The sequence below is a fragment of the Halichoerus grypus genome, chromosome 1 (assembly GCF_964656455.1).
Source record: "Halichoerus grypus chromosome 1, mHalGry1.hap1.1, whole genome shotgun sequence".
Lineage (NCBI taxonomy): Eukaryota > Metazoa > Chordata > Mammalia > Carnivora > Phocidae > Halichoerus > Halichoerus grypus.
The window spans coordinates 118,035,939-118,061,212 of record NC_135712.1 but is presented as its reverse complement, the minus strand read 5'-3'; the positions used below and the strand labels follow the sequence as shown (position 1 = coordinate 118,061,212).

Here is a 25,274-nt window from a genome sequence, read left to right as displayed (position 1 = left end):
TGTCCAGAGCCCACCCACTCCCAGAATTTAAGTTCCATCAGGACAGGGGCTTCATTATCTCATCCATTGCTGTATCTCCAGCACGTAGCACACCCCGCCTGAGACATAGCAAAGTTCAACAAATACTGTTGCACGAAAATGAATACATGAATGAATACATGAGTGTCTGGATGGAAGCATACGATACAAATTTGTGAGACACATGAGACACGAGTATATTGTGAAAACTAAGCCTCCTTCTATCTCCAACCACCACCTAACCATTCCCTTCCCTAGTGATGGCTACTAGTGCCAGGTTGTCTATAACCTTCCGGAAAGATTCTAACATAAACAAACACATATGCATAAACGTTCCTTTTTCCTTCACATATAGTTGAATACTATATCAGTTTCCATGTTGCTTTTTTCCCACTTAATAATACTGTATCTATCTTAGATGTCTTCCCATACTTGTATATGTAGTTTTGCCTCAATATTTACTTTGTAAACCACATAGTATAACTTTTTATGGATCTACATGTTTATCAATCCCTTAGTAATGGAAAAGCTTTTAATATTACAAACATTATTAATAGCTTTTAATATTGCAAGCATTATTAATAATAAAATCTATTACTACAAATAATACTGCAATGACTATTCATGTCTTTACACATACTGGTTGTACCAAATCACTGCACCAATTCACCCTCCATACAGAAATGTATAAAAATGTCCATTTTCACATATCCTTACCATCTCAGTGTGTTAATTGAACTTTGTCAACTTTTAGGTTAAAAACAGTTTCTCATTTTATTTTGGTTTTAATTTATTATAATGAATAAGGCTGAGATGTTTTGTTTAAAAGTCATCTAAATTTTCCTTCCTGAAAATTATGCCCACCTTTCATTTGCTGTTGATTTTTTTATTGGTAGACCCTCTTTAAATATTGAAAAAATAAGTATATTCTTTGTTATGCCTGATGCAAATATTTTTCCCAATTTGACATTAGCCTTTTGCTTTTATATACGATTTTCTTTGCACATTTTTAAAGAATGTAGTTTCTTGGGTTTTTTTTAGAGAGGGAGAGTGGGCGGGAGGGGAGGGGCAGAGGGAGAGAGAAAATCCTAAGCAGGCTCCACACCCAGCACAGAGCCCAACTTGGGGTTCAATCCCACAACTCTGAGATCCTAACTGGAACCGAAATCAAGAGTTAGATGCTTAACCAACTTAGCCACTCAGGCACCCCAAGAATGTAGTCAATTTTATAGTGATTCTTTTCTTTTGTGACTTTTGTGTCATACACAAGGTCTGTAAGTATGTTTAAAAATAAAAATGAAGGTCAGAGTAACTGCTAAGTTTATTTATCCCCCTCCTTGGAGGTGCACATTATATACAGACATGCTACATTTTACTTATCTTACAGGTTTGGTAATTCCAGTTGGCTATGATGTTCTTCAAAATTAGCTATCATTAGTTATATACTAAGATTATATTAAACATCCCCCATGTTTTCTTATAATACCTTAATGCCTTCGTTTTAAGTTTTACATCCTTGACCCATATGGAATCTATTTGATGTGAGAAATAAAAGATCCATTTTTTCCCCTCAGATGGCTACTTAAAAAAAAATATTTTATTTACTTATTTGAAAAAGAGAGAGCACACGGGGGAGGGGCAGAGGGAAGAGGGACAAGCAGACTCCTGACGTGGGGCTCCATCCCAGGACCCTGAGATCATGACGTGAGCTGAAGGCAGACGCTTAACTGACTGAGCCACCCAGGGAACTCCGCCTCAGATGGCTATTTTTAATGAATAATCTACTTCCCCTCCCCCATGCTGCTATGAAATGCTACCTTGATCATTTACTTATTTGGGTCAATTTACTGACTTTCTATTCTGCTCCACAGATCTGCCTATTTATGTGACAGTATCACATGCTTTTATTTCATTGGTGATTAACGTTTCCACCAGAGAATAAGCTGAGTCAGAACAGGACTGTCAAGCATTTCTTTCCTTTTAACTATTAAAAGGATTATTGCCCTTTTAACTATTTGTTAATAAGTGTTGTAAAGGACTATCAATTGGTTTCAAATAAAGTACTAATGAGGTCAAGTCACAGGTCAATTCTAGAAAAGGCCAATTCATTTTGCAAAGAAAAAAGATTCCACACCTTAAGACTATTTCTAATTTCAGCCAGCCATCTAGAAAGCAATGTATGTCACTGAAGAGTGGACTAGAGAGAAACAGTATGGATGGCTTAGAGGATTATTTATCACCTTTATTTGACAAATAACTCAGGCCCAATAGTTCAATGCACTATTTTCATAAGTAAAACACATTAATAACACATAATTAATTTGAAAAGGCAGCATATCCAACTGGAAATGCCAAACCTGCAAGATAAATAAAATAGAACATATCTACATAACCATAACTACATTGCTACAAATGGGAGGTGTGAGAAACAGAAGATAAAAGTTCCTACTATCGGGCACCTGGGTGGCTCAGTTGGTTAAGGGTCTGCCTTCGGCTCAGGTCATGACCCCAGGGTCCTGGGATTGAGCCCTGAGTCTGGCTCCTGCTCAGAGGGGAGTCTGCTTCTCCCTCTCCCACTGCCCCTCTGCACCCACCCCCCGTGTGTGCTCTCTGTCCCGCTCACTCTCTCAAATAAATAAATAAAATCTTAAAAAAAAAGTTCCTAATATCTCCATAGTTTAATGGTTAAAGCGGCCTCTAGAACTACCCCCGCCATATTTGGTTCTACAATGGAATTCAAGCAGTCTATAGTACACAGATAAGGACAGAAGATCTGAAATGCACGTACCCACATATCATAGGCATGGAAGAAAAGCCTAGCTGTTTTTGCAGCTGTCAGAACACACGACTTCTAGGATTTCCCCAAATGGACCACCTAACCAGCATCTTTCCATGAACCAAAGAAAGGCTTTCCATGAACCAAACCAAGAACTTGAAATGGCCATAACAAGAAACAGGCTCTTAGCCCTAAAGGCATACTCTTTTTTTTTTTTCCCTAAGGGCATACTCTTAAATGGGTCAATAAATCTTTCTGTCAGTCTTTCCTACATACTTTCCCTAGAGGATTAAATCTGTTCTCTTGGCTTTGATAAGCATTTTTACATGGAGGACACCTTTAAAAACAATTAGCTAGCTCCCTGTTTCCCTGGTATTTAAAACCATAAATGCCCTGGATTCTTCACTTTGAAAGGAGGAAAAAAAACTTCTTTCTTCATCTTCCTGTATGCCAGAATTTAAACAGTGCCTCTTCATTTTTTAAATGAACTCCTTAATTCAAGCTCTGGCATCTGGAATATTATAGTTGTTTTCACTTAGTTCATCAAACCTCAAAACTAAAAGATCTTAGAAATCATTTACTCCATTCTCACTAGGTTTTCTTTATAGGACCTTTTCCTTTCAATATTTTTAAAATGTCTGTCCAAAAATATGTCTCACCTACAGGTTTGATTCTATTGCTCTTTCTATTGGCTTCTTTATCTTTAGTTAAAACATGTCATTTTGTCCTTTTTCTATTATCTTGCTTAGTAAAGGAAACCTTTAAATCTTAACTTTCTCATTTCTCTTCTACCTGCTTAATTAGAATTTCCCATTTTTTGGACAATGTATCTTCTGATTAATACTTGAATTATTTTACCATATGGCCTCAGACAACGTGGCTCTTCCAATCCTTCATAGCAATTCTTCCCAAATGTGCCTGGTCCTAAGATGTAAAGGGGGCGGGGGGTGGGGTGGGGAAGGAGTGTCCCTCTTATTCAAAATGCACATTCCTGGGCTCCACTCAACATCCACAGACTCAAAAACTAGGTGGGAATGCCTATTTTTAACAAGTGCCTCAGGTGATTCTTATGATCAGTCAAGACTGGGAAAGACTGCTTCAAGGTCCCTTTTTCTCTTTGTTCAAGTTAAGGAAGTAATGGAGTATAAGTAGATGCCATTACACTTATCTCTTTCCAAATTTTTAAAAAAGAATAATGGGCTGAGTGACCCTTATTTCTTCAGTCTCTTGTTTTTACATGCTATTATCTTTTCAGTGTTGAGCCTACATTCAACCCCTACTTTCAGCACCATCACCACAGCCGATACACCCACCAGATGGCACACAGACACCATGTTCTTTCCTAGGAAGAGAGTGAGCGGAAGGGAGCACATTTTATCTCATGCCAACAGCCGCTGAATGGCTAGAGTAGATCAAGGCAGCTGGGCGCAACCACAAAGATCAGAATTTATGAGTATGAGAATACCCAAGTGCACTTAATTGGAAATCATCCTCATGAAGAAGCCCACAACCCCTCTAAGATGGTAACCTGCCCCAGAATGTGTTAACAAATAAATCATTTAAAATTTATAGTGAAGGGGTGCCTGGGTGTCTCAGTTGGTTAAGTGTCTGCCTTTGGTTCAGGTCATGATCCCGGGGTCCTGGGATCAAGCCCTGCATCGGGCTCCCTGCTCAGCCAGGAGCCTGCTTCTCCCTCTCCCTTTGCTGCTCCCCCTGCCTGTGCTCTCTCATGTGTGCACGCTCTCTCTCTCTCAAATAAATAAAATAAAATCTTTAAAAAAAAATTTACGGTCAGGAGAGATATTTTTCTAATATTTATAAAAGATGGCAATGACTGCAGACAGACCTACGATTTAAAAATTGCATTCTTAAAATAAATTTAAAACTTTAGGACACTTAAACTCAGAAAGACCAAAGACCACCCATGAATTATAGTTTCAAAGCAGTTCTTTTCCCTAGCAAATTAGAAAACGGGATCATTGAATTCCATAATACCATACTCAAAATTGCAATGATGAAGATTCTTTTTCAATAATATGTTCCATTTGAGAGCTATTATTGAAGCTACATCTAAATCATATTTTAAAGAGCAAGAAATCTTAAAGTTAGACATCAACATCAACAAAAATCTTTTAATTAAAATCTTACCCATTAAAAGATTTTTCAAAAAAAAAAGATTCTGCAAACTCTTACACTTAAGTTCCCTGGGTCTACTTGACACACCGTAAGTGGTCAATTAGCAGTCTCTTCATTTTTCTGTCAGAGAAATTGCCAAGACAGTGACAAACTTTGTACCATAAATGATCAAAGTGCCAAAAACCAAGCCTCCTACTGATGGTCTCCAGCTTTAGAGTCAAGATCCAAAGGTTCATTTACAAATTGGTTGCTTCAAACTTGGTAGAAAGTAATGCTGTTATTACACGATAGGTTCCTGGATCCTTTCGCAAGAGTTAACTCATACTACAGTTAAAGCACAATATTCATACTATTTTATCTGCTCCTAAACAACAATGTAAAAGGTTTTCTTTTCAGAAAAATATAGGCATCAGGCAAATCTTCCCTCTGACCTCCACCTCAGAAATGAAGAGATTTTTAGGTTGCTGTTGTTTCTAGTCGCACACATATATATGAGGCAGAGAGAATGTCTACATTAGTCACTCTCTGGGTATTCTAACTTGGAAAACAATGAATAGGTAAGGCTCAGATTCCCACAGACCTCAGTTTTGTGCTAAAGCGTTCATATATACAAGGCGAGAACTATAGGTACCCCACTCCGAAAGTCTTTCAGTATGTTACTCTTAATTTGAAGGGGTTAACACTCTCAAAGATTTCTGTATTGTTGTTGCTGATGCTATTAAATAACCCTGTCATGTCTACATTTATAATCGTGACACACATTTTTGATAACTACAATCTAGGATTTTGTCATAGTTATATATCACATGTGGGGCCATCAACTTTTTTTAGGGCTATTTCTATATATACTTTGACCAAAATTGTAAAAAATTTTACTTTAGTCAGACCTATAGTTTGTAAATCCATTTTCTTTGGAGGGAATAGGGGAGAAGGAGAGAGAGAATCTTAAGCAGACTCCACACCCAGCGGGGCTCCATCTCACAACCCTGAGATCATGACCTGAGCCAAAAGCAAGAGTCGGATGTTTAACTGACTGAGCCACCCAGGCGCCCCTATAAATCCATTTTAAACTCCATGTAAGTTATTTTACTTATCTTAGAAAGAAAAAAAACCCTCAACTGCTACCTATTGCTATTCCTTAAAAAAGCAAAATGTATGAAGATCAATTTTAGAATCTTATTGTAATCTTAATTAAAACAATGATCTGAAAAGCTTCAAAATCTCTAAATTCTGTCATTATGGGAAGCAAAGAGAATTTTCAGGGAAGCCCACAGATCCCAGTTAAGAGCAAGAGAAATTTTTCTTGAATGTTGCTATCTTTTCCTGTCTTCTCTTTAGACCAATTAAACATTTAGAAAACCATTTAATATTTGCTCCTTACACAAATTTTGAACTATGGTTTACAGAATTTTTTTGGCTGTTATCTATTCTTACTAATTTTACAGTGCAGGGTATGGCGAATTTTTACTATGTGCCTTATATGTGAAAGATGTGGTGCTCAGCACTGGTTTTTCAAGAGCGAACTTTAAAGAAATGCATAAAGTTGTAATGTGTATAAATGCACACTATACAACAGCACAGAACTTCTCTTTGTTACTTGTAAAATGAAAGGTTTTTACTCGTTATGAATTCTACAAATTCAAAAACTATTTTTTTTTAAATTTTGACTGCTTTCATTACATGTGTATTGTTTCCAAGCTCTTCCTTTGCTACTTTTTTCAGCAAATAAACATTCTTCTCTGTCCATTAGCAGCCAATCCAAGCTTACTATCTTTCTTTTTAGAGGTTCATTTCAATTAAACTCAAAATATTTCTCTCACATTTCTTATTCAAAGATCTTTTTGGGATAAGTCTTATGCTTCTCACTGAAGATAAAAGGATCTCTCACACTATATGCAAATAATGTTTCATAATGAAATTTCATTTTGAGGCTTAGTACCTATTGTGCAATTACAAACTTTTGCAACCTAAGTATTCCTTATATATTTTATAATGGCTAGGCTTTTTTCCAAATATTCTGTAGGATTTAATGATCATTTTTTCCGTAATTTACATGCACGAAAATTAACTTTCTCACATTTCCATTAATTACACATTAATTTTTTAAGATTAAAAAAAGCCTCTCCAAAAGGTATGTTACTCTACTGATTCTCAAAATCTAAGTATAAAGGAAAAAATTTTAAATGACTAAGTTTTATTTATTCCCTGATTAAGTCAGATTTATGACCTCCCCTCCCCATTCCAGCTACTGTGAATTTTGAATAAAACAACCTCAATTGTAACAGAAGAAACATCTGTTGCTTTTTTCTTCATCAGGGCTTTCCTAACTGAAAGAAAGGCTCTCTGCCTGACCTCCTCTCTCACTCCCCCTCCCCACCCACACTAAGTTCCGTAAAACTCTTTTTTTAAGTAAATGTATTATTTAAAATGTTACTGTATCTACTTAAAATGTCATAATTTATCTAGAAACATTCACTTCCTTATTAAGATTCAAAGAATGAGTAAATGTTATATACATCAAAAAACAAGAGATAGGTACTCTTGTAGAATATTAATTGTAACTGAAAGACAGACTTTCGAGAGTATACTTGAAGTGATCAACTCAATCAAGTTGTCACACATTCCGGGCTCACTTAGTATTATTTAGGGTTAAGCTTTTCTTCATAGGTTCCAGATTCATATGGGATCTTGCATGCTATATTTTCTTTGCCAATCCAATACTAACATAATGGCAGTCACTACTCCAAGAGGCAGACACCAAATGGTGCCACCCACACTCTCACACTGTGCCTCATAATAAACCATAAAGCAGTGGAATGCACCGGCCCCTTTATGAGCAAACAATGCCTGAGCTTCATTAGAATACAGCTGACATTTTCAAAGCACAAATACTTTTAAGAAAAATGTACTAGGAAAAAAGGGAATGAACAGCTATAAAAGCTGAAATATTTTTTTAACTGTCAGGTTTATTTCAAAGATCCTGAGGAAACATATTTTGCTGTTGACAATTTAAAAGTTTTCATAAATAAAAAAAAATGTACAGTTAAGGGCAAAGCTTATTTTATTAACTACTGGAAAGAAATGAAAGTAAAAACTATCATTTGAATTGCATTCACAAGTAGTAACTATGAAGTACCTTCAAAATTATTCATTTCCTCAACTGCTTTCCTAGTTCTTGAATGAGGAAAACTGAGCTCTAGAATTATTTTCACATTTTAATGGATTTATATAAGTAACTGAGTGATAAACTAAGCTTACTCTACCCCTCCCCCCCTGCCCAACCCAACCCCCATACCCTGTAGTTTTCCTGTCTGCAACAAGCAAGGACGTCTTGAATTCAGCGTGCTCTTGGCTATTTATCAACTTAATATTGCTGCTGCTGGAAGAATATAAAATAAACGTGGTAAAAACTCACCCAGCAGTAAGAAACAAAATGATCTCTCTTACCTGGTCTAAAGAAGCATGCCTCTCACTGCAGTACCAACAACACTCTACAGTCTTTGTTACCATTCAGTGGAAACTTGAGACTGTGTCAGACATAAGCAATCGAGCTCAGAAAAGCTCAATTTAAAATACTTCTCAATAAAACTAAAAAGATGCTCAAGAAAACCGTTTAGGTAACTAGCTTTCAAAAGACATATGAATACTGTCTAATGCAACAAAGATCATTCAAAAGAAACTGGAAGTGTAAGTCTTAAGAGACAAAGAGGCTTTTTAATGTGTAGAATCTTACTTTCTTATTAAATTAAAGGTTGTTTTAAAAATATGCTTAAAATAAAAGCGGTAAAATGATAAAAAGGCTAACTCCAAGCTAAGACTTTTCTAAATATCACTTGAATTTTAACTAGCTAAAAAATAAGATTAAACTTACTCATGAAATCTGCATAATTCGAATTGTACATGTCAGGGTATTTGCTGGCTTCAAAGCAGTCACAAAGCAGGAGACCTTAATGCATCTTGAAAGCAGAGCAAAAGCACCATAAGTTTCAGGGGGAAAAAAAAAAAGAAAGGAAAAGAAAAAGAAAAAAAATAATAATAAAAAGGAGGAGAAACTCTTGAAAAACTGGCCGGGGTTTTTCAACCTGTAATAACTGTCTAGCTCCTCTGGGAGGAAAAAAAAAAAAGTCCTGGTCCTGCCCCCTGAGATAGGAGGCTATGTTTCAATGCCAAAATGAATGACAGGCCCATTTCTGATATCAACAAAGAGCAGCTTAGTTGGGCTCGATTTTTTTTCACTTTCCCACACGGTTAGAAGTTCTAAATTTTTCAGGTTAGTATCTTTTTATCTAGGGTTAAGCACCTTTCTCCATTTTCTCAAGAGAACCTCATTATGTTGTCCTAGTTTTTTAAATGATTAATTAAAAATACATACCTAATCATCTTAGTTTTTCCTAGGCAAGAAGCTAAACAAAAGATGACCTCTGAAGTTCCTTTCCAAATCTATCTTTTGTAATATCAGATCACCATATGACTAATTATTAATATTAATAAGCTTTTCCTGCATCCTGATATGTGGGTACAAGGAGAAACTAAAAGTAGGTAACAAACATAAAAATAAGTAACTGAGATAAAATTTTCAACTAGCTAGATGTAAAAATAATTTACTAAAGTACATGTGTATGATTATACAAATTCAAAACAATAAACACTTCAATCAATGACTTTTATTTACTGAATGCCTATTATGAGCCAAGCACTATTTGGGGCTCTGAGGATATAGCAGTGAACACAACAGACAAAAGCCAAACAAAAATCTTTGTCTTCAGTGAGCTTATTTGTTTATATTTCAGTTCCCTGAACATAAAACTCTCCTAGATAGACTAAGATATCTCTTTCCTTTTTTGATTAGTTACCACCTAATCTGAAATAGTTCCCTCTGAAAGTATGTCTTGACAAAGCTTCAGGAGGGAAAAGATTTTGTATTTTCTTCAGTGTTGTATCCTCAGTGCCTATTAGACATTCAGATAGGTATATGTGAGTGAAATAGATCAAAGAGAGCTTTTTCTTAGTCAAACTTTTCTTTGCAAACAGACTATGTACCACCTATTACTTACATGCATAAGGGTGTTAACTTGGGTTACAATTATATAATAGCTTAAAATTGAAAAAACAACCTATATGGCCCTGTATCTTTTCAGATTCTAAAATCTGTTTTCACTATCAGATGTGAGGTCACTATATTTGGTTAAAATTCCATACATTGGGGAGCCTGGGTGGCTCCCTTGTTAAGCGTCTGCCTTCGGCTCAGGTCATGATCCCAGGGTCCTGGGATGGAGCCCCGCGTCGGACTCCCTGCTCGGCGGGAAGCCTGCTTCTCCCTCCCACTCCCCCTGCTTGTGTTCCCTCTCTTGCTGTCTGTCAAATAAATAAATAAATAAATAAAATCTTTAAAAAAAATAAAATAAAATTCCATACACTAAGTTTCTGTGGACTATCAGATTTCAGAGGAGTTTGAATAAAAAAAGAATTTTGGAAATTACATGGCATCCCATCAGTTTTGTATATGTGGAAATAACTTTAAATTCCCCTGCTTCTCATCATTCTTGGTCGCCCTACCATAAATCACACACAGAAAATAAGTGCACACCTCTAACCTGTCAAATCAGTCAGAAGTGCTTGCATATGTCACCCAAGGCCAGAATATTCAGGGGCTAGATAGATATGGTCATGGTCACACCTATTCCAGTATAGTCTTTTTTTTTTTTTTTTTTTTGACACAGAGAGAGAGAGAGAGAGAGCACAGGAACACAAGCAGGGGGAGTGGCAGAGGGAGAAGCAGGCTCCCCACTGAGCCGGGAGCCTGACTTGGGGCTTGATGCCAGCATCCTGGGATCATGACCTGAGCTAAAGGCAGACGCTTAACCGATTGAGCCACCCAGGCGCCCCTCTAGTACAGTCTTAAAACAAAAGGAAATTAAACTTGTCAGTACTCAGATACACTCATCATACTTATAAATAACAGAGTATCACTCCTTCCCCGTCCCACCACCAGAGCTGGACAATGATTAGAAGTTCAAATATACACTATCTGGAATATTCACACATTCAATATGTGTTCTAACAAAAAATCTAACAGCAATCCAAGGTCAGGAAGACATGTGATGACTGAGGTCAAGAAATGGGTAAGATAAGGTGGGGCCAAAGCAAGATTTCATCAGGAATGGTTCCTACAGGAGCGATTTTTCTTCTCCCTAACCATCATTCATTCTTTCTTCAACAAATACTTATGGAGCACTTCTAATGTATCAGGCACTGAGCTAGGGAGCCAAGTGACCTGCTCCCTACTGTCTACCCCATAGATCTGACCTTAAGCCTACCCCTATTCTTCCATGTTTCCTTCTCCATGTTTGCCTTCCTTGCCAGTGCCCCTTCTCCATTTCCAAATTCTTCACTCACTAGCTTCTGTGTTCCTTTACAACTGTATTACACACTTTGGGGGACTTATGAGACTTCTTACTAGCATAACAAAATATATCTTGTATATGTGCTCTCAAACAATTTCTCCTTAATCTTACTTAGAAAATCCACTTAACTATCATATTATTTACAACTACTGGTTATCTAGAAAACACCAAGGGGGGCTAGGCATTCATTCCCTCAGGTTTATCAGCTAATTTATTCAGACTGGAGTTTGCTATGCTTATTGGTAACATGACCAAGTATTAACCACATTTTACAGGTACCTTTCTGATTCTATAGGCAGAAGTGATATTATGATAGCACAATCATAGTTGTTATTTGCCCATTCCTGTTAAAGTATCTGCCAGATCCATGTTGTGAGGGAATGGAAATTACCTATGCTAGTTTCCCATACTTACTCACATTTTGAAATAAAATGTCTAATCACCCTGATGAGAACTACATCTAAAGCAAAGGGTTCCTGCTACCACTTGCATGGGTAAGTGATAGTTTCTTAAATATATCATGCAGTAAAAAGTAACTTCACCTTCACTTGCTCCTCTTCTTCTTCCCACCTTTAAATACAGACATTTTTCAAGGATCTATCCTTGATGCTCATTTATTCAAGATTTATATTCCCTCTTTGAAGGGTATTATCTATTTCTATGGCTTTATCACCACTATATAGATGACTATGAAAATTTATACTTCTAGCCCTAGTCTTCTCTGTTCTGCTCTGCTCTAAACTCTTATTTACAATTGCCCACTGGACATCTCTGTCTCTACGTCCCACAATCTCAAGTCAATTTCTGCAGTACTGAGCTCAGTGTCTACCTTCCCAAACCAGCTCATCCTCCTATGTTCCCCATTCTCATTAAAGGCAAAAAAAAGAAAGTGATTTTCTCTTCTTATTTCTTCCTCACCATTCAAATGCCCACATTGTTCCCAGTTTTTTTTCCCCTAAAACACACAACATTCCCCTAGTTCAGAAACAAAAGAAATAAGAAATACAACTTCTGATGACCTCCTGATTACCCTATCAAAAATAGTGGTAGCCTTAAGCCACACATGGCTATTTAAATTCAAATTGATTAAAGTTAAATGAAACTAAAAACTTGATTTTCCAGTTGCACTAGACACATGTTAAGTCCTCAACAGCCACATATGGCTAACGGCTTGCAGATACAAAACACTTCATCATCACAGAAAGTTCTATTAAACATCTCTGGTCTAGGGCGCCTGGGTGGCTCAGTCAGTTAAGCATCTGCCTTCGGCTCAGGTCATGATCCCAGGGTCCTGGGATGAAGTCCCACATCAGGCTCCCTGCTCAGCGGGAAGCCTGCTTCTCCCTCTCCCTCTGCCCCTCCCCCCTACTCTTTTCCTCTCTCTCAAATAAATCTTTTTTAAAAAATATGGTCTCTAGTCTAGACAGTAACAGCAAACTACTTAAAACAGTAGTCTATATTCTCCTCAGTTTGGCCCCTTACCCTCTACCTTAAAAGGTATCGAACCTTATTTTCTCCCTAAAACTCAACCACAACAAAAATCCAAACAACCTGATTTAAAAATGGGCAAAGGACTTGAATAGACATTTCTCCAAAGAAAATATACAAATGGCCAATATGCACATGAAAGGATTTCAACATCACTAATCTTTAGGGAAATGCAAATTAAAACTATAATGAGATCACCTCATAACCATTAGGATGACTAATATCAAAACAACAGAAAATAAGTGTTGATGAGAATGTGGAGAAACTGTAATCTTTGTGCACTGTTGATGCAATGTAAAACGGTACAGCTACTATGGAAATCAGAATGTTGACTCCTCAAAAAATTAAAAATACAATTACCATATGATTCTGCTGAGTCAGCTCCACTTCTAGGTATATAACCAAAAGAATTGAAAGCAGGGTCTTATAGGGATATTTATACTTCCACGTTCATAGCAGCATTACTGGCAACAGCTAAAACACAGAAGCAACCCCTGTGTCTACTGATGGTAAATGATAAGCAAAATGTAATAAATACATGCAATGGAATATTATTCAACCTTAAAAAGGAAGAAAATTCTGAGACATGCTACAATACAGATGAACCTTAAGGACAGTATGCTACATCACAAGAGACACTGTATGATTCTACTTATATGACTACTTAAGAGTAGTCAAAATCATAGAGACATAAAGTAGAATGGTGGTTGTCAGGGGCTAGGGGAGGGGAAAATGGGAGATATTATTTAATGGATACAGAGTTCCAGTTTTACAAGATGAAAAATGATGGAGATGGATGGTATGATGGTTGCACAGCACTATGAATGTATTCTGTATCACTGAATGTATATTTAAAAATGACCAGGATGATATTTTATGTTATGTATATTTTACCATAATAAAAAAAAATTGAAAAAACAAAACAAAAACTGATGTAGGAGTGAGAACAGAGGGTATGTAGGAAATCTGTACCTTCCACTTAATTTTACTATGAACTTAAAACTTTGCTGACAAAATAAAGTCTACTTTTTAAAAAAGCACATATAACAGCCTTATCCAAAATGTCTTTTCTTCTCTTCTTTACCTCCTTAGTCCACCCACTCCTCCGCATCCATTATAGTTCCACCTCTATTACAAGAGCTCCTCTTTCTTCCTGAATCTAACCTAACCTCCTACCTGTATATTCTTACATAAAATACATTAAAATATCAAGACCAGTACAGCTAAGATCAATGTGTTATAAGAATAATTTTGGTACAGGGGCGCCTGGGTGGCTCAGTTGGTTAAGCGACTGCCTTCGGCTCAGGTCATGATCCTGGAGTCCCGGGATCGAGTCCCGCATCGGACTCCCTGCTCAGCGGGGAGTCTGCTTCTCCCTCTGATCCTCCCCCTCTCATGCTCTCGGTCTCCCATTCTCTCTCTCAGATAAATAAATAAAAAATCTTTAAAAAAAAAAAAAGAGTAATTTTGGTACAATCTAAGTCATAACAATTAAATTACATGATAAATTCTTAATGAGATGTTGTCAAAGCTGCAAAATTAAGTTAGTTCATTCAATCTACACATATTTACTAACTGTTTACAACATGCCAACCTTAAGTAGGGGACCTAAAAATACACGGGAGAAGAAAAATTATAATCCCTTGCCTCAGGAAGTTACAGTCTAATGGAGGAAATGCTATAAACAAGCAAACAAATACAAAAACACCAACTGTGTCCATTGCTAGGGAAGAAACTAGTGGCATCAAAGAGCTGGCAAGGGGTATTCCATGTGAGCCCTTTACACAAGGTGCTCTAGGAAGATCTCTCTGAAGCCAGTGATATTTAAGCTGCAACCTGGAAGATGAGGTGTCAGCAAGGTAAAAGCAGGAAGAACATTCCAGGCAACACAGAAATGTGAAAAGGCTCACATAACACCCATAACCTTAAAAGTAAAGCAAATAAATGGAAACTGAGGAAGTCAAATAAAATATACATGAGGAAATGGCTTTAGGGAAAAAAAATAATTTACTAATTTTTGTTATTTACACAAAATAGTAGAAGGAACCCATTTCTTATTTTCTTATTTGAGGCTACAGCAAAGAACATGGGGAATGAATCAGGATCATGGATGCCATTCTGAGCAGAAGTCTAAAAAGGAACACCAGGATTATCAGACCTCAACAAATATTCTCTGAACACAATCATGAATGCACAATATTCCACTGTACACGTCATATTTTATTTCCCTATAAGTGGGTATTTACAGTCTCCATATTTTGCCATTATAAATAACTATGTAAAAATTATGTAGTAAACACTTCTACACTCAAATCTTCTTTTTCTTTTTTAAGATTTTATTGATTTATTTACTTGAGAGAGAGAGAGCGAGCAGGGGGAGGAGCAGAAGGAGAGGGACAAGCAGACTCTGCCCTGAGTGCAGAACCCCATGTGAGGCTCGATCCCATGACTTTGAGATCATGACCTGAGCCAAAATCAAGAGTCAAAATCAACCGATTAAGCCACCCAGGTGTCCCTCTCTTATTCTTTTCTAATGACAAACTCCAAGAAGGGTTTTGGTAGGTGAAAGAGTATCAACTGCTTTAAGGAGTTTGATGTGTATTACCAATTTGCTTCCCAGAGGACTTATACTGATTCACACTTCAAAGGGAAGTAGATTTAAAGAATAAGAGGTAGATAAGAAGAATAAATAAAAGTATACAGGAGGAAATGAAAATCATCCACCATTCAAATACCCAGAAATGATTATAATGAATATTTTACATACATATATCAAGTCTTTTTCTATGCCACATATTTTTCCTTTTCCAAAAAAAGCAGGGGGAGGGATCATGCTGTACATGCTGGTTTAACTTTTTGAACTTAATAAATTTAGTTTATAACACCTACACAATACCATCATATATTAGTGTCACAAAACTCAGTTATTTATCACACTGCTTCCAAATGGTCATTCTCATCAACAATGCTGTGAACATTCTTTGCTAAAATCTTCCCACAGGTCTTCCTTTAATGAGGATAAATCCGCAGAAGAGAAAATGCTGAGTCAGAGTTTGTGTATTTTAAAGATTTTTGATAGCACTGAGCAAATTATCCTCCAGAGAGGTTGTATCATTCTGAGTTCCCAGACTGGCCCCTACCAACCCCAAATTAGGTATTAACAACAACACAACAACAACAAAACAACAAAATCTTTGCTCTACTGATTGGCAAACATTGGCTTTTGCTATTTAAATTTGCATTTTGATACATATTCGTATTTTTATTTTCCATTTGCATTTCTTTTGTGAATTTCCCATGCTACATTTTTTCTTGTAATGCCAATATTTAATTTATTTATTTGTATTACATTTAGTTATGTTTATTATGTGAAGTTTCTCAGATCTGCCTTGTTTTTGATGACCTTGACAGTTTTGAGAAATATGGTCTGGTATTCTGCAGAATGCCACTCATTATGGGTTTGTCTGATTTTTTTCTCAGAGTTAGGAATTATTGGGAGGAAGATCTCATCACATCATATCAAGGGTACCAGCTATCAACATGACTTATGACTGATAAAGTTACCTTGAGGATCAATTGGCCAGGGCTATTTTTTCAGGTTTTTCTACTGTAAAGTTACTCTCCCACCTCTAGCCTGTGTTTCCATAAGCTACAATTTGGAAGCACCACACTCAGTGCAGCCCACACTCATGGTGGGGTTGGAGGGTTTATGCTCTACCTCCTTGAGGGAGAAGTGTCTAAATTGGTGCCTTAATAAATTACTTGGAATTCTGTATGGAGACTTGTCTCTTCTCCCTCATTTATTCAGTAACTATTTATATGAGTATGTGCTCATGTATTTTCATTTTATACTTAAAGTTAAAATCCAACATTACATTATTTATTTTGTTGCTCAAAAGGCTCCAGTTTTGGCCACTGGGATCTTTTTCAGGTTGGCTCCTATGTTGGTTTGGCATAATCCACCTTTTTTTTTTTTAATACTTCCTTACTTTCTGGTATTATAAAATACTCCAGCTTCATCTTGTGTATTTCCTGCCCCAAACCTACATTAGCTGTTTTTCTAAGGAGTCTTGGATCTTTTTATTGGAGAATAGTATTAGAAACCAAGATCTGGGTGGTGGGTGACACTACTGGTTTTTACAAACTCTAATAAGATTTGATTGAAATGGCATTATGTAATTTTTATTTGATTTGAAAAGAACTGTCAACTTTTTTTTTTTTTTTTTAAGATTTTATTTATTTGACAGAGAGAGACACAGCGAGAGAGGGAACACAAGCAGGGGGAGTGGGAGAGGGAGAAGCAGGCTTCCTGTGGAGCGGAGAGCCCGATGCAGGGCTCAATCCCAGGACCCTGGGACCATGGCCTGAGCCGAAGGCAGACGCTTAACAACTGAGCCACCCAGGCGCCCAGAACTGTCAACTTTAAAATACTTATTTTTCTCTTTCAGGAATACAGAATTACTTTCATATATTGAGTTATCCTTTATGTTTCTTAGTACATAGTAAAATAATTGCTTTTTCTGTATATCACAGCAACAATAATAATTTAAATATCACTTGATATTTCCTCCATCTGCTAATACAAATCTTCCAGACCTTACAGAGTCTCCAACAGCCTACAGGGATTTCCGCAAGCCTTTAGAGGAGTGATCCTTAGCCTTGGCTGCACATTACAATCAACTGGGAAACTTATATCCAAGTCATACTTCAAACCAACTCCATCTGAATCACTGAGGGTGAGACCAAGGCATAAGTATTCTGTAAAGGTATCAGGTGATTCCAGTGTGTATCTAAGCTAAGAAACACCACTCTAGTCTTCTACGTGGCTTCATTAGAAGCTCATTCCCAGTTAAGTACTGCTGAGTAATGCTGCCTCCTCTAGGAACAGATCACCTCCCCCTTCCTCTGCGGAAACACTGGCAGTCCATGAGATGCCAAAGCTTCAAGTTTTGCCTTTTCTGAAAAATACTTTGCTCCCTTACTATGTTATATTACCCTATAAGAGATATGCATAAGAGGCAGCACTGCTAGTGACCTTAATGAGAAATTATTATTAAATTAAATTATATCTTAAAAGATAATTGTTTTGTTGTTTTCATAAAAACTTACACCTACCCTATTCTCATAGGATTCACACATGATTCAAATAGGTCTGGCCATAAGACAAACCCTACTACCATCATGCAATATTAAGAATCATTTCCCCTTTCTAAACACCAAGATTTTTCCTAAAGGTTCAGCCTCTTTCTTCCCCTGAGATACAATGAACATAATCATAGCAACATTAGAACTCAAACCCTGCTCAACTCCTGACTGACTCGATCCCATGGACAAATAGCCTAACAAAAGAAATGCGCCCATTTCCAGGTATAATCAATCTCTACTGTTCTTGTATACAAAATGTGTGGCATTAAAATTGTAACACACATACAAAAGAGGGTAAAAAAACCTACTGCAAGAGCTAAAGTAATCAATAGAAATAGACTGATATATGACCCAGATTTTGGAACTATCAGATAGGGACTTTAAAAACTATTTCAACTTTTTCATTATTAGACTGGAGGAAAATTTCTTCCTATCTTTAATCACTTTATTTTTTTTTTTAAGATTTTATTTATTTATTTGACAGAGAGAGACAGTGAGAGAATGAACACAAGCAGGGGGAGTGCGAGAGGGAGAAGCAGGCTCCCCATGGAGCAGGGAGCCCGATGCAGGGCTCAATCCCAAGACCCTGTGATCATGACCTGAGCTGAAGGCAGACGCTTAACGACTGAGCCACCCAGGCACCCCAGTCTTTAATCACTTTAAAAGATAACTAAGAATCTAGGGCGCCTGGGTGGCTCAGTTGGTTAAGCGACTGCCTTCGGCTCAGGTCATGATCCTGGAGTCCCTGGATCGAGTCCCGCATCCGGCTCCCTGCTCGGCAGGGAGTCTGCTTCTCCCTCTGACCCTCCCGACCCTCCCCCCTCTCATGTGCTCTCTCTCTCAGTCTCTCTCTCTCAAATAAATAAATAAAATCTTTAAAAAAAAAAAAAAAAAAAAGATAACTAAGAATCTAAACCAAAACACTTACAATATATTATAGGGTTTATAATTACGTAAAAACAAAATGTATGCTAACAGTGCATAAAAGATAAGAGAGCAGAAAAGGAAGTATATATGTATGGTATAACATTCCTTGAAAGTAGACTGTGATAACTTAAAGATATACTCTGCAAACTCTAGAACACTAAATATAAAAGACTTAAAAAGAGGTATAATAAATCAGCATAATTCCCATAAGATGGAATCACAAGAAAAATATCCAATTTATCCAAAATAAATCAAGAAAAAGTAAGAAAAGGAATAGAGAACAGATGGGACATACAGAAAAAAAAAAAAACATAGCAATATGGCAGATTCAAATCCAACATCTCAATAATTACATTAATTGTAAATTATCTAGAGACCCTAATTAAAATTCAGAGATTCCTAGAACAAGGACTGTTACCAGGGATAAACACAGGTATTACATAATGATAAAAGAAAACATCACAAAATAACAAAACAACACAATAACAATCCTAACTGTGCATGTACCCAACAAAAGAGTTTCAAATATGTAAGAAAAAGTGACAACTCAAAGGAGAAATGGAAAAGGCACTATTATAATTGGAGACCAACATTCCTTTCTCAGTAATCAACAGAACAAGTAGACACATAGACACAGAAAATCTGAACACTAGCAATCAACTTGACATCATTAATATTTATAGAACACTCCATTCAACATCAGCAAAATCCAGTCTTCTCAGTGCACTTGGAACATTAACTAAGATAGGCCATAGGACAGATCTTGAAACAAACTGTAAAACAATTTAAATAACCTCCAAAGGATGGTCTCTGATCACAGCGGAATTAAACTAGAAATCAGTAACAGAAAGATTTCTGGAAAATTCCCAAATATTAAACAACACATTTCCAAATTCACTGAAAGCTACAAACTACCAGAGCTCACTCAAGAAAAAAACAGACAACCTGAATAGCCCTATACCTATTACAGAAATTGAATTCCCAGTTTCTACCCTCCTCACAAAGAAAACTCCAGGCCCAAATGTCTTCAATAGCAATTTCTACTGAATATTTATGGAATAACTAATCTAACATTATAAAAATTCTTCCAGAAAGTAGAAGAATAGAAAACATTTTCTAAGTCATTTGATAAGGCTGGCACTAACCTGATACAAAACCAAACAAAGAAATCACAAGATAATTCCAAACCAATATCCTGCTTGAACACAGTCGCAAAAAACCCGTTAATTAACTAGCCTTAAAAAAGAATGAAATTCTGATACATGCTACGATATGGGTAAATCTTGAAAATATTATGCTAAGTGCAATAGGCCTGACAAAAGGATCAATAATGTATGTCTCCACTTACATAAGGAAGGTACCTAGAATAATCAAATTCATAAAGACAAAAAATGAGAACAATGGTTACCAGCAGCTAGAGAAGAGGGAATATGGAATTATTATTTAATGGGTACAGAGTTTCTGTTTGGGATGAAGAAAAAATTGGGAGATGGATAGTGGTGATGGTTGCACAACAATATGAATGTACTCAAAGCCATCAAATTACACACTTGAAAATGGCTAAGATAGTGAATTTTATGTTATGTATATGTTACCACCATAAAAAAGATCTTTAACAAAATGTTAGCAAACTTGATACAGCAATAGATAAAAAAGGGTATTACACTATGAGCAAATGGTGTCTATCCAAAGAACGCTGGCTGGCACAGATAATCCAAAAGAATCTATAAAAAAGCTAGCAAAAGTAATAAATTTTAGTAAACTAATGATTTAGGAAGGTTGCAGGGCTCAAAATATACAACATACAACAAAATCAAGAAAGAGTAAACCTGACTTTAAAAAACAAAGCAACAGAAAACCAAATAAATAACAGTGGTGCCAGTGGACCTTCTTATCTTGTTCCTGTTTTGTTTTTTTTTAAAGATTTTATTTATTTATTTTAGAGAGAGAGAGAGAGAGCACAAGCAGGGGGAGCAGCAGAAAGGGAGAAGCAGGCTCTCTGCTGAGCAGGGAACCTGACGTGGGGCTCAATCCCAGGACCCTGGGATCACGACCTGAGCCAAAGGCAGACGCTTAACCGACTGAGCCACCCAAGGCGCCCCTCTTGTTCCTGTTTTAAATGGGAATGTGTGTTTCTAATGTAAATGTTTTAAACATGATACTGGCTAATAACTTAAAGATGGACTTTTAGAAAATATATTTCAAAGTATCTTTTAATTCCTACTTCATAGAAAGATTTTAAAAAAGTGACCAAATTTTTAAAAATGTAGCCCATAAAGTATTTCAGACAAAAATATGGTTCCTCTTGATCTACCTATATAAATGTATTATTGGTAATTTCTTATTATTAAATCAAGCATCTTTACTTTCTTTCTTTTTTTTTTTTAAAAGATTTTATTTATTTATTTGAGAGAGAGAGAATGAGAGAGAGCACATGAGGGGGGGGAGGGTCAGAGGGAGAAGCAGACTCCCTGCCGAGCAGGGAGCCGGATGCGGGACTCGATCCTGGGACTCCAGGATCATGACCTGAGCCGAAGGCAGTTGCTTAACCAACTGAGCCACCCAGGCGCCCGCATCTTTACTTTCTTGAAACAAATTCTACATGGTTCATGGTACACAGTTCTCTTATTATAATGTCAATTTTATTTGCTAATAATTTGTTTTTTTGCTTTTATAGTTGTGTGACTGGTTTGTAACTTTCTGTACTGTTAAATTTTATTATATGAGTTAAATTAGTTTTGTTTCATGTACTGAAAGCCTTTGGTATTATACTCTGCATGTTTTACTGCCTGAATTATCTATTCATAGAAATAGGAAAAAAGCTTGCCCATAAGACTATGAAGAGAAAAGTCTTCTCCCCCCGCCAAAGATTTATTTATTTGAGAGAGAGAGAGAGAGAGCATGAGGGAGCGGGAGGGGCAGAGGAAGAGGAACAAGCAGACTCCCCGCTGAGCCCGATGCAGGGCTCTATGCCAGAACCCTGAGATAGTGACCTGAGCCGAAGGTGTATGCTCAACTGACTGAGCCACCTATGCACCCCGAGAAGAGTCTTTTTCAAAGTAATTTTTGGGGACAATATTTCCATTTCTTTCAACATATTAGACTTCAAGTTTTCTACTTTTAAAAATAATCAATTTGGGGGGCACCTGCCTGGCTCAGTCAATACAGCATGTGATTCTTGATTTCGGGATTGTGAGTTCATACTCCACATTGGGAGTAGCGCTTACCTAAAAAAAATAAATAAATAAAACAGACTTAAAAAAAAAAAGATTAACATAATCAATTTGGTAATTTATATCCCCCCTGCAAATAATATCTTTCATCAGTATTTTCAAATTCCTTAACATAATTGCTGTATGTAATCTGATAATTTTTTTAAAATTCTATATACAAATTCCTCTAATGTTCCAACATTTTGCTAAATGATGTCCTAGAGTTTGTTTATTATGGCCAATCTACCTGGACTTTTCAGTTTTACCACTTTTCTATCTTCTGATTTTTGTTTTTATTTTTATATATTCCTCCTCTTGCTAACCTTTGCCTAACTTTGGGAGGTGAATTGTTTCATTCCATTTTATTTTTAATTTTTTAAGGTCTATTTATTTATTTTTAGTAATCTCTACATCCAATGTGAGGCTCAAACTTAAGATCCCAAGATCAAGAGTTGCATGTTCTTCGGACTGAGCCAGGCATGTACCCCTCATTCCATTTTTAAATTACAAAAGCACATATACAACTTTGGCTGCATCCCACATATATGTGTATGTGCGTATATAGATAAAATTATAATTTCTTATTATTTTTAATAGTTGTTGCAGTTTAGGTTTCTGCTTGGATTTAATAGTTGTTTGGGAAGAGAACTGCCAGATGGACTTTATTCATTAATTTCAAATTTTATTGCATTGTGGCCAGATACAATGGTCTATCAAATTTCTGCTTCATAGACTACATTGTTATTTTTGTTTTTTAGTATGGTGACCATCTTTAAATGTTCCATGAATGCTTGAGGAGAAGGGTTATTCTCTTTTTGTAATGTACCCAGTGTCAGAGTTGAATTAATGTGAGGAGGGTATTCATTCAGCGGGGTGGCAGAGATGGGAACTTGGTTATATATGGGAGATTAATCACATAAGTAAACACATAGAGGATAATGGGAGCCAGGACTTCTAGGAGACTGTTTAGCTTTGTAAGCAACTACCAAACCGTCTTCCAAAGTGCCTGCATCATTTTGCATTTTCCATAATGACGAATGGGTGTCCCTGTTGCTCCACATCCTTGTCAACAATTTGATATTGTCATCTTTTTGGATTTTAGCCATTCTAAAAGGAATATAGTGCCATTTTACTGTTGTTTTAACTTGCAATTCCTTAATGACATATGATACTAAGTATCTTTTCATTTTTTATTTGCCTTTTTTTAAAAAAGATTTTATTGATTTGAGAGGAGAGAGAGACAGTGTGCATGCATGCGCGTAAGCGAGCACGAGCAGTGGGGGATGGGCAGAGGAAGAGGGAGAAGCAGACTCCCCACTGCGCAGGGAGCCCGATGCGGGGCTTGATCCCAGGACCCCAAGATCATGACCTGAGCCAAAGGCAGATGCTTAATTGACTGAGCCACCCAAGCACTTCTTATTCGTCTTCTGTACACATCCTTTGGTGAGGTGTCTGTTTACTTTTTAACTCAGCTGTCTGTTTTCTTATTGTTGTTGAAGACAATTGTTACTATTCTTTTTATATTTTGGATACCAGTCTAGGTAGTAAAGAATTTCTTACCCAAAGATAAGTCTGGCTTTTGCCCTTAGTTCCTGGGAGGTAATCTGTAAGTCCTTGGAATGTCTTACCTGATAAAAGTGTCTTGAACAATATGATTTAGGGTGCAGGCTTTGAGCCACAACAACAATGAGATTTAGGACGGGGGCATTTGGGTCACATCAGTTGACCTACTGAGGGACTGGAGACTTAGCCAGCCACATGAGCTGCTAGTCAGATTTCTGTGACTGAACCCCAATAAAGACTCCAGATACCAAAGACCATGTGAGCTTCTCTGGTTGGCAATACTCTGTGCAAGCTGTTAAACATCAAGACTGGGAAAGTAACACTGTCCATGTCTCCATAGGAAGACAAGTGGAAACTCCACATTTGGTACTCTTCTTGACTCTGGCCTATGTGTCTTTTCTCTTGACTGATTTTAATCTGTATTCTTTAGCTGTAATAAAACATAACCATGAGTATAATAGCTTTCAAGGAATTCTGTGAGTCCTTTTCAACCTATAAAACCTAAAGGTAATTTTGGAGACCCCTGAACTTGCAACTGAAGTCAGACGTAAGGGTAGCCTTTTGTGTACTGCTCTCTAACTTTGTAATTGGCTAACATAACTTTATCAGATATGTGTTTTGCTGTCGTATCTAAAAAGGCATTACCAAACCCAAGCTCACCTAGGATTTTCTCCTGTTTTTCTTCTAGATGTTTTAACTTTTTTGTTTTACATTTAAGTCTATGAATCATTTTGAGTTAACCTTTGTGAAAGGTGTAAGGTCTGTGTATAGGTTCATTTTTTTGTATGTAAACTTTAATTGTTCCAGCCTCATTTACCAAAAAGACTCTCCTTTCTCCATTGAATTGTCTTTCCACCTTTGTCAAAGATCACTTGACTGTATTTCTGGGCTCTATTCTGGTCTATTCTTGCACAAACACTATACTGTCTTGATTACTGTAGCTGTATGGTTAGCATCAAAAATCAGGTAATGTGAAAGAGCCAAGATGTCCATCGACAGATGAATGGATAAAGAGGATGTAGTATATATATACAATGGAATATTATGCAGCCATCAAAACAAAAAAAACAAAACAAAAACGAAATCTTGCCATTTGCAACCATCTGGATGGAACTAGAGGGTATTATGCTAAGTGAAATAAGTCAATCAGAGAAAGATATGTATCAAATGATCTCACTGATATGAGGAATTCTTAATCTCAGGAAACAAACTGAGGGTTGCTGGAGTGGTGGGGGGTGGGAGGGATGGGGTGGCTGGGTGATGGACACTGGGGACGGTATGTGCTATGGTGAGTGCTGTGAATTGTGTAAGACTGTTGAATCACAGACCTGTACCTCTGAAACAAATAATACATTATATGTTAAAAAAAAAAAGAAGAAGAAGAAGATAGCAGGAAGGGAAAAATGAAGGGGGGAAAATTGGAGGGGGAGACGAACCATGAGAGACTATGGACTCTAAGAAACAAACTGAGGGTTCTAGAGGGGAGGGGCGGAGGGGGATGGGTTAGCCTGGTGATGGGTATTAAAGAGGGCACGTATTGAATGGAGCACTGGGTGTTATACGCAAACAAGGAATCATGGAACACTACATCAAAAACTAATGATG

The 25,274-nt window shown here is 36.8% G+C and overlaps 1 protein-coding gene across 11 annotated transcripts in view; it reads right to left on the bottom strand.

The window, feature by feature from the left end:
• The window catches only part of TFDP2 (transcription factor Dp-2), a 119,009-nt gene that overhangs the window by 59,202 nt on the left and 34,533 nt on the right, over nt 1–25,274 (bottom strand). The window contains exon 1 of one of the 11 annotated variants that reach the window (XM_078071010.1): nt 8,802–8,993. The exons of the other annotated variants lie outside the window; for them this stretch is intronic. Within the exon in view, the coding sequence (XP_077927136.1) occupies nt 8,802–8,832 (31 nt within the window). The 5' untranslated portion in view covers nt 8,833–8,993. Of the gene's footprint in view, nt 1–8,801; nt 8,994–25,274 lie in introns of those variants that run through there. 11 annotated transcript variants of the gene reach the window in all.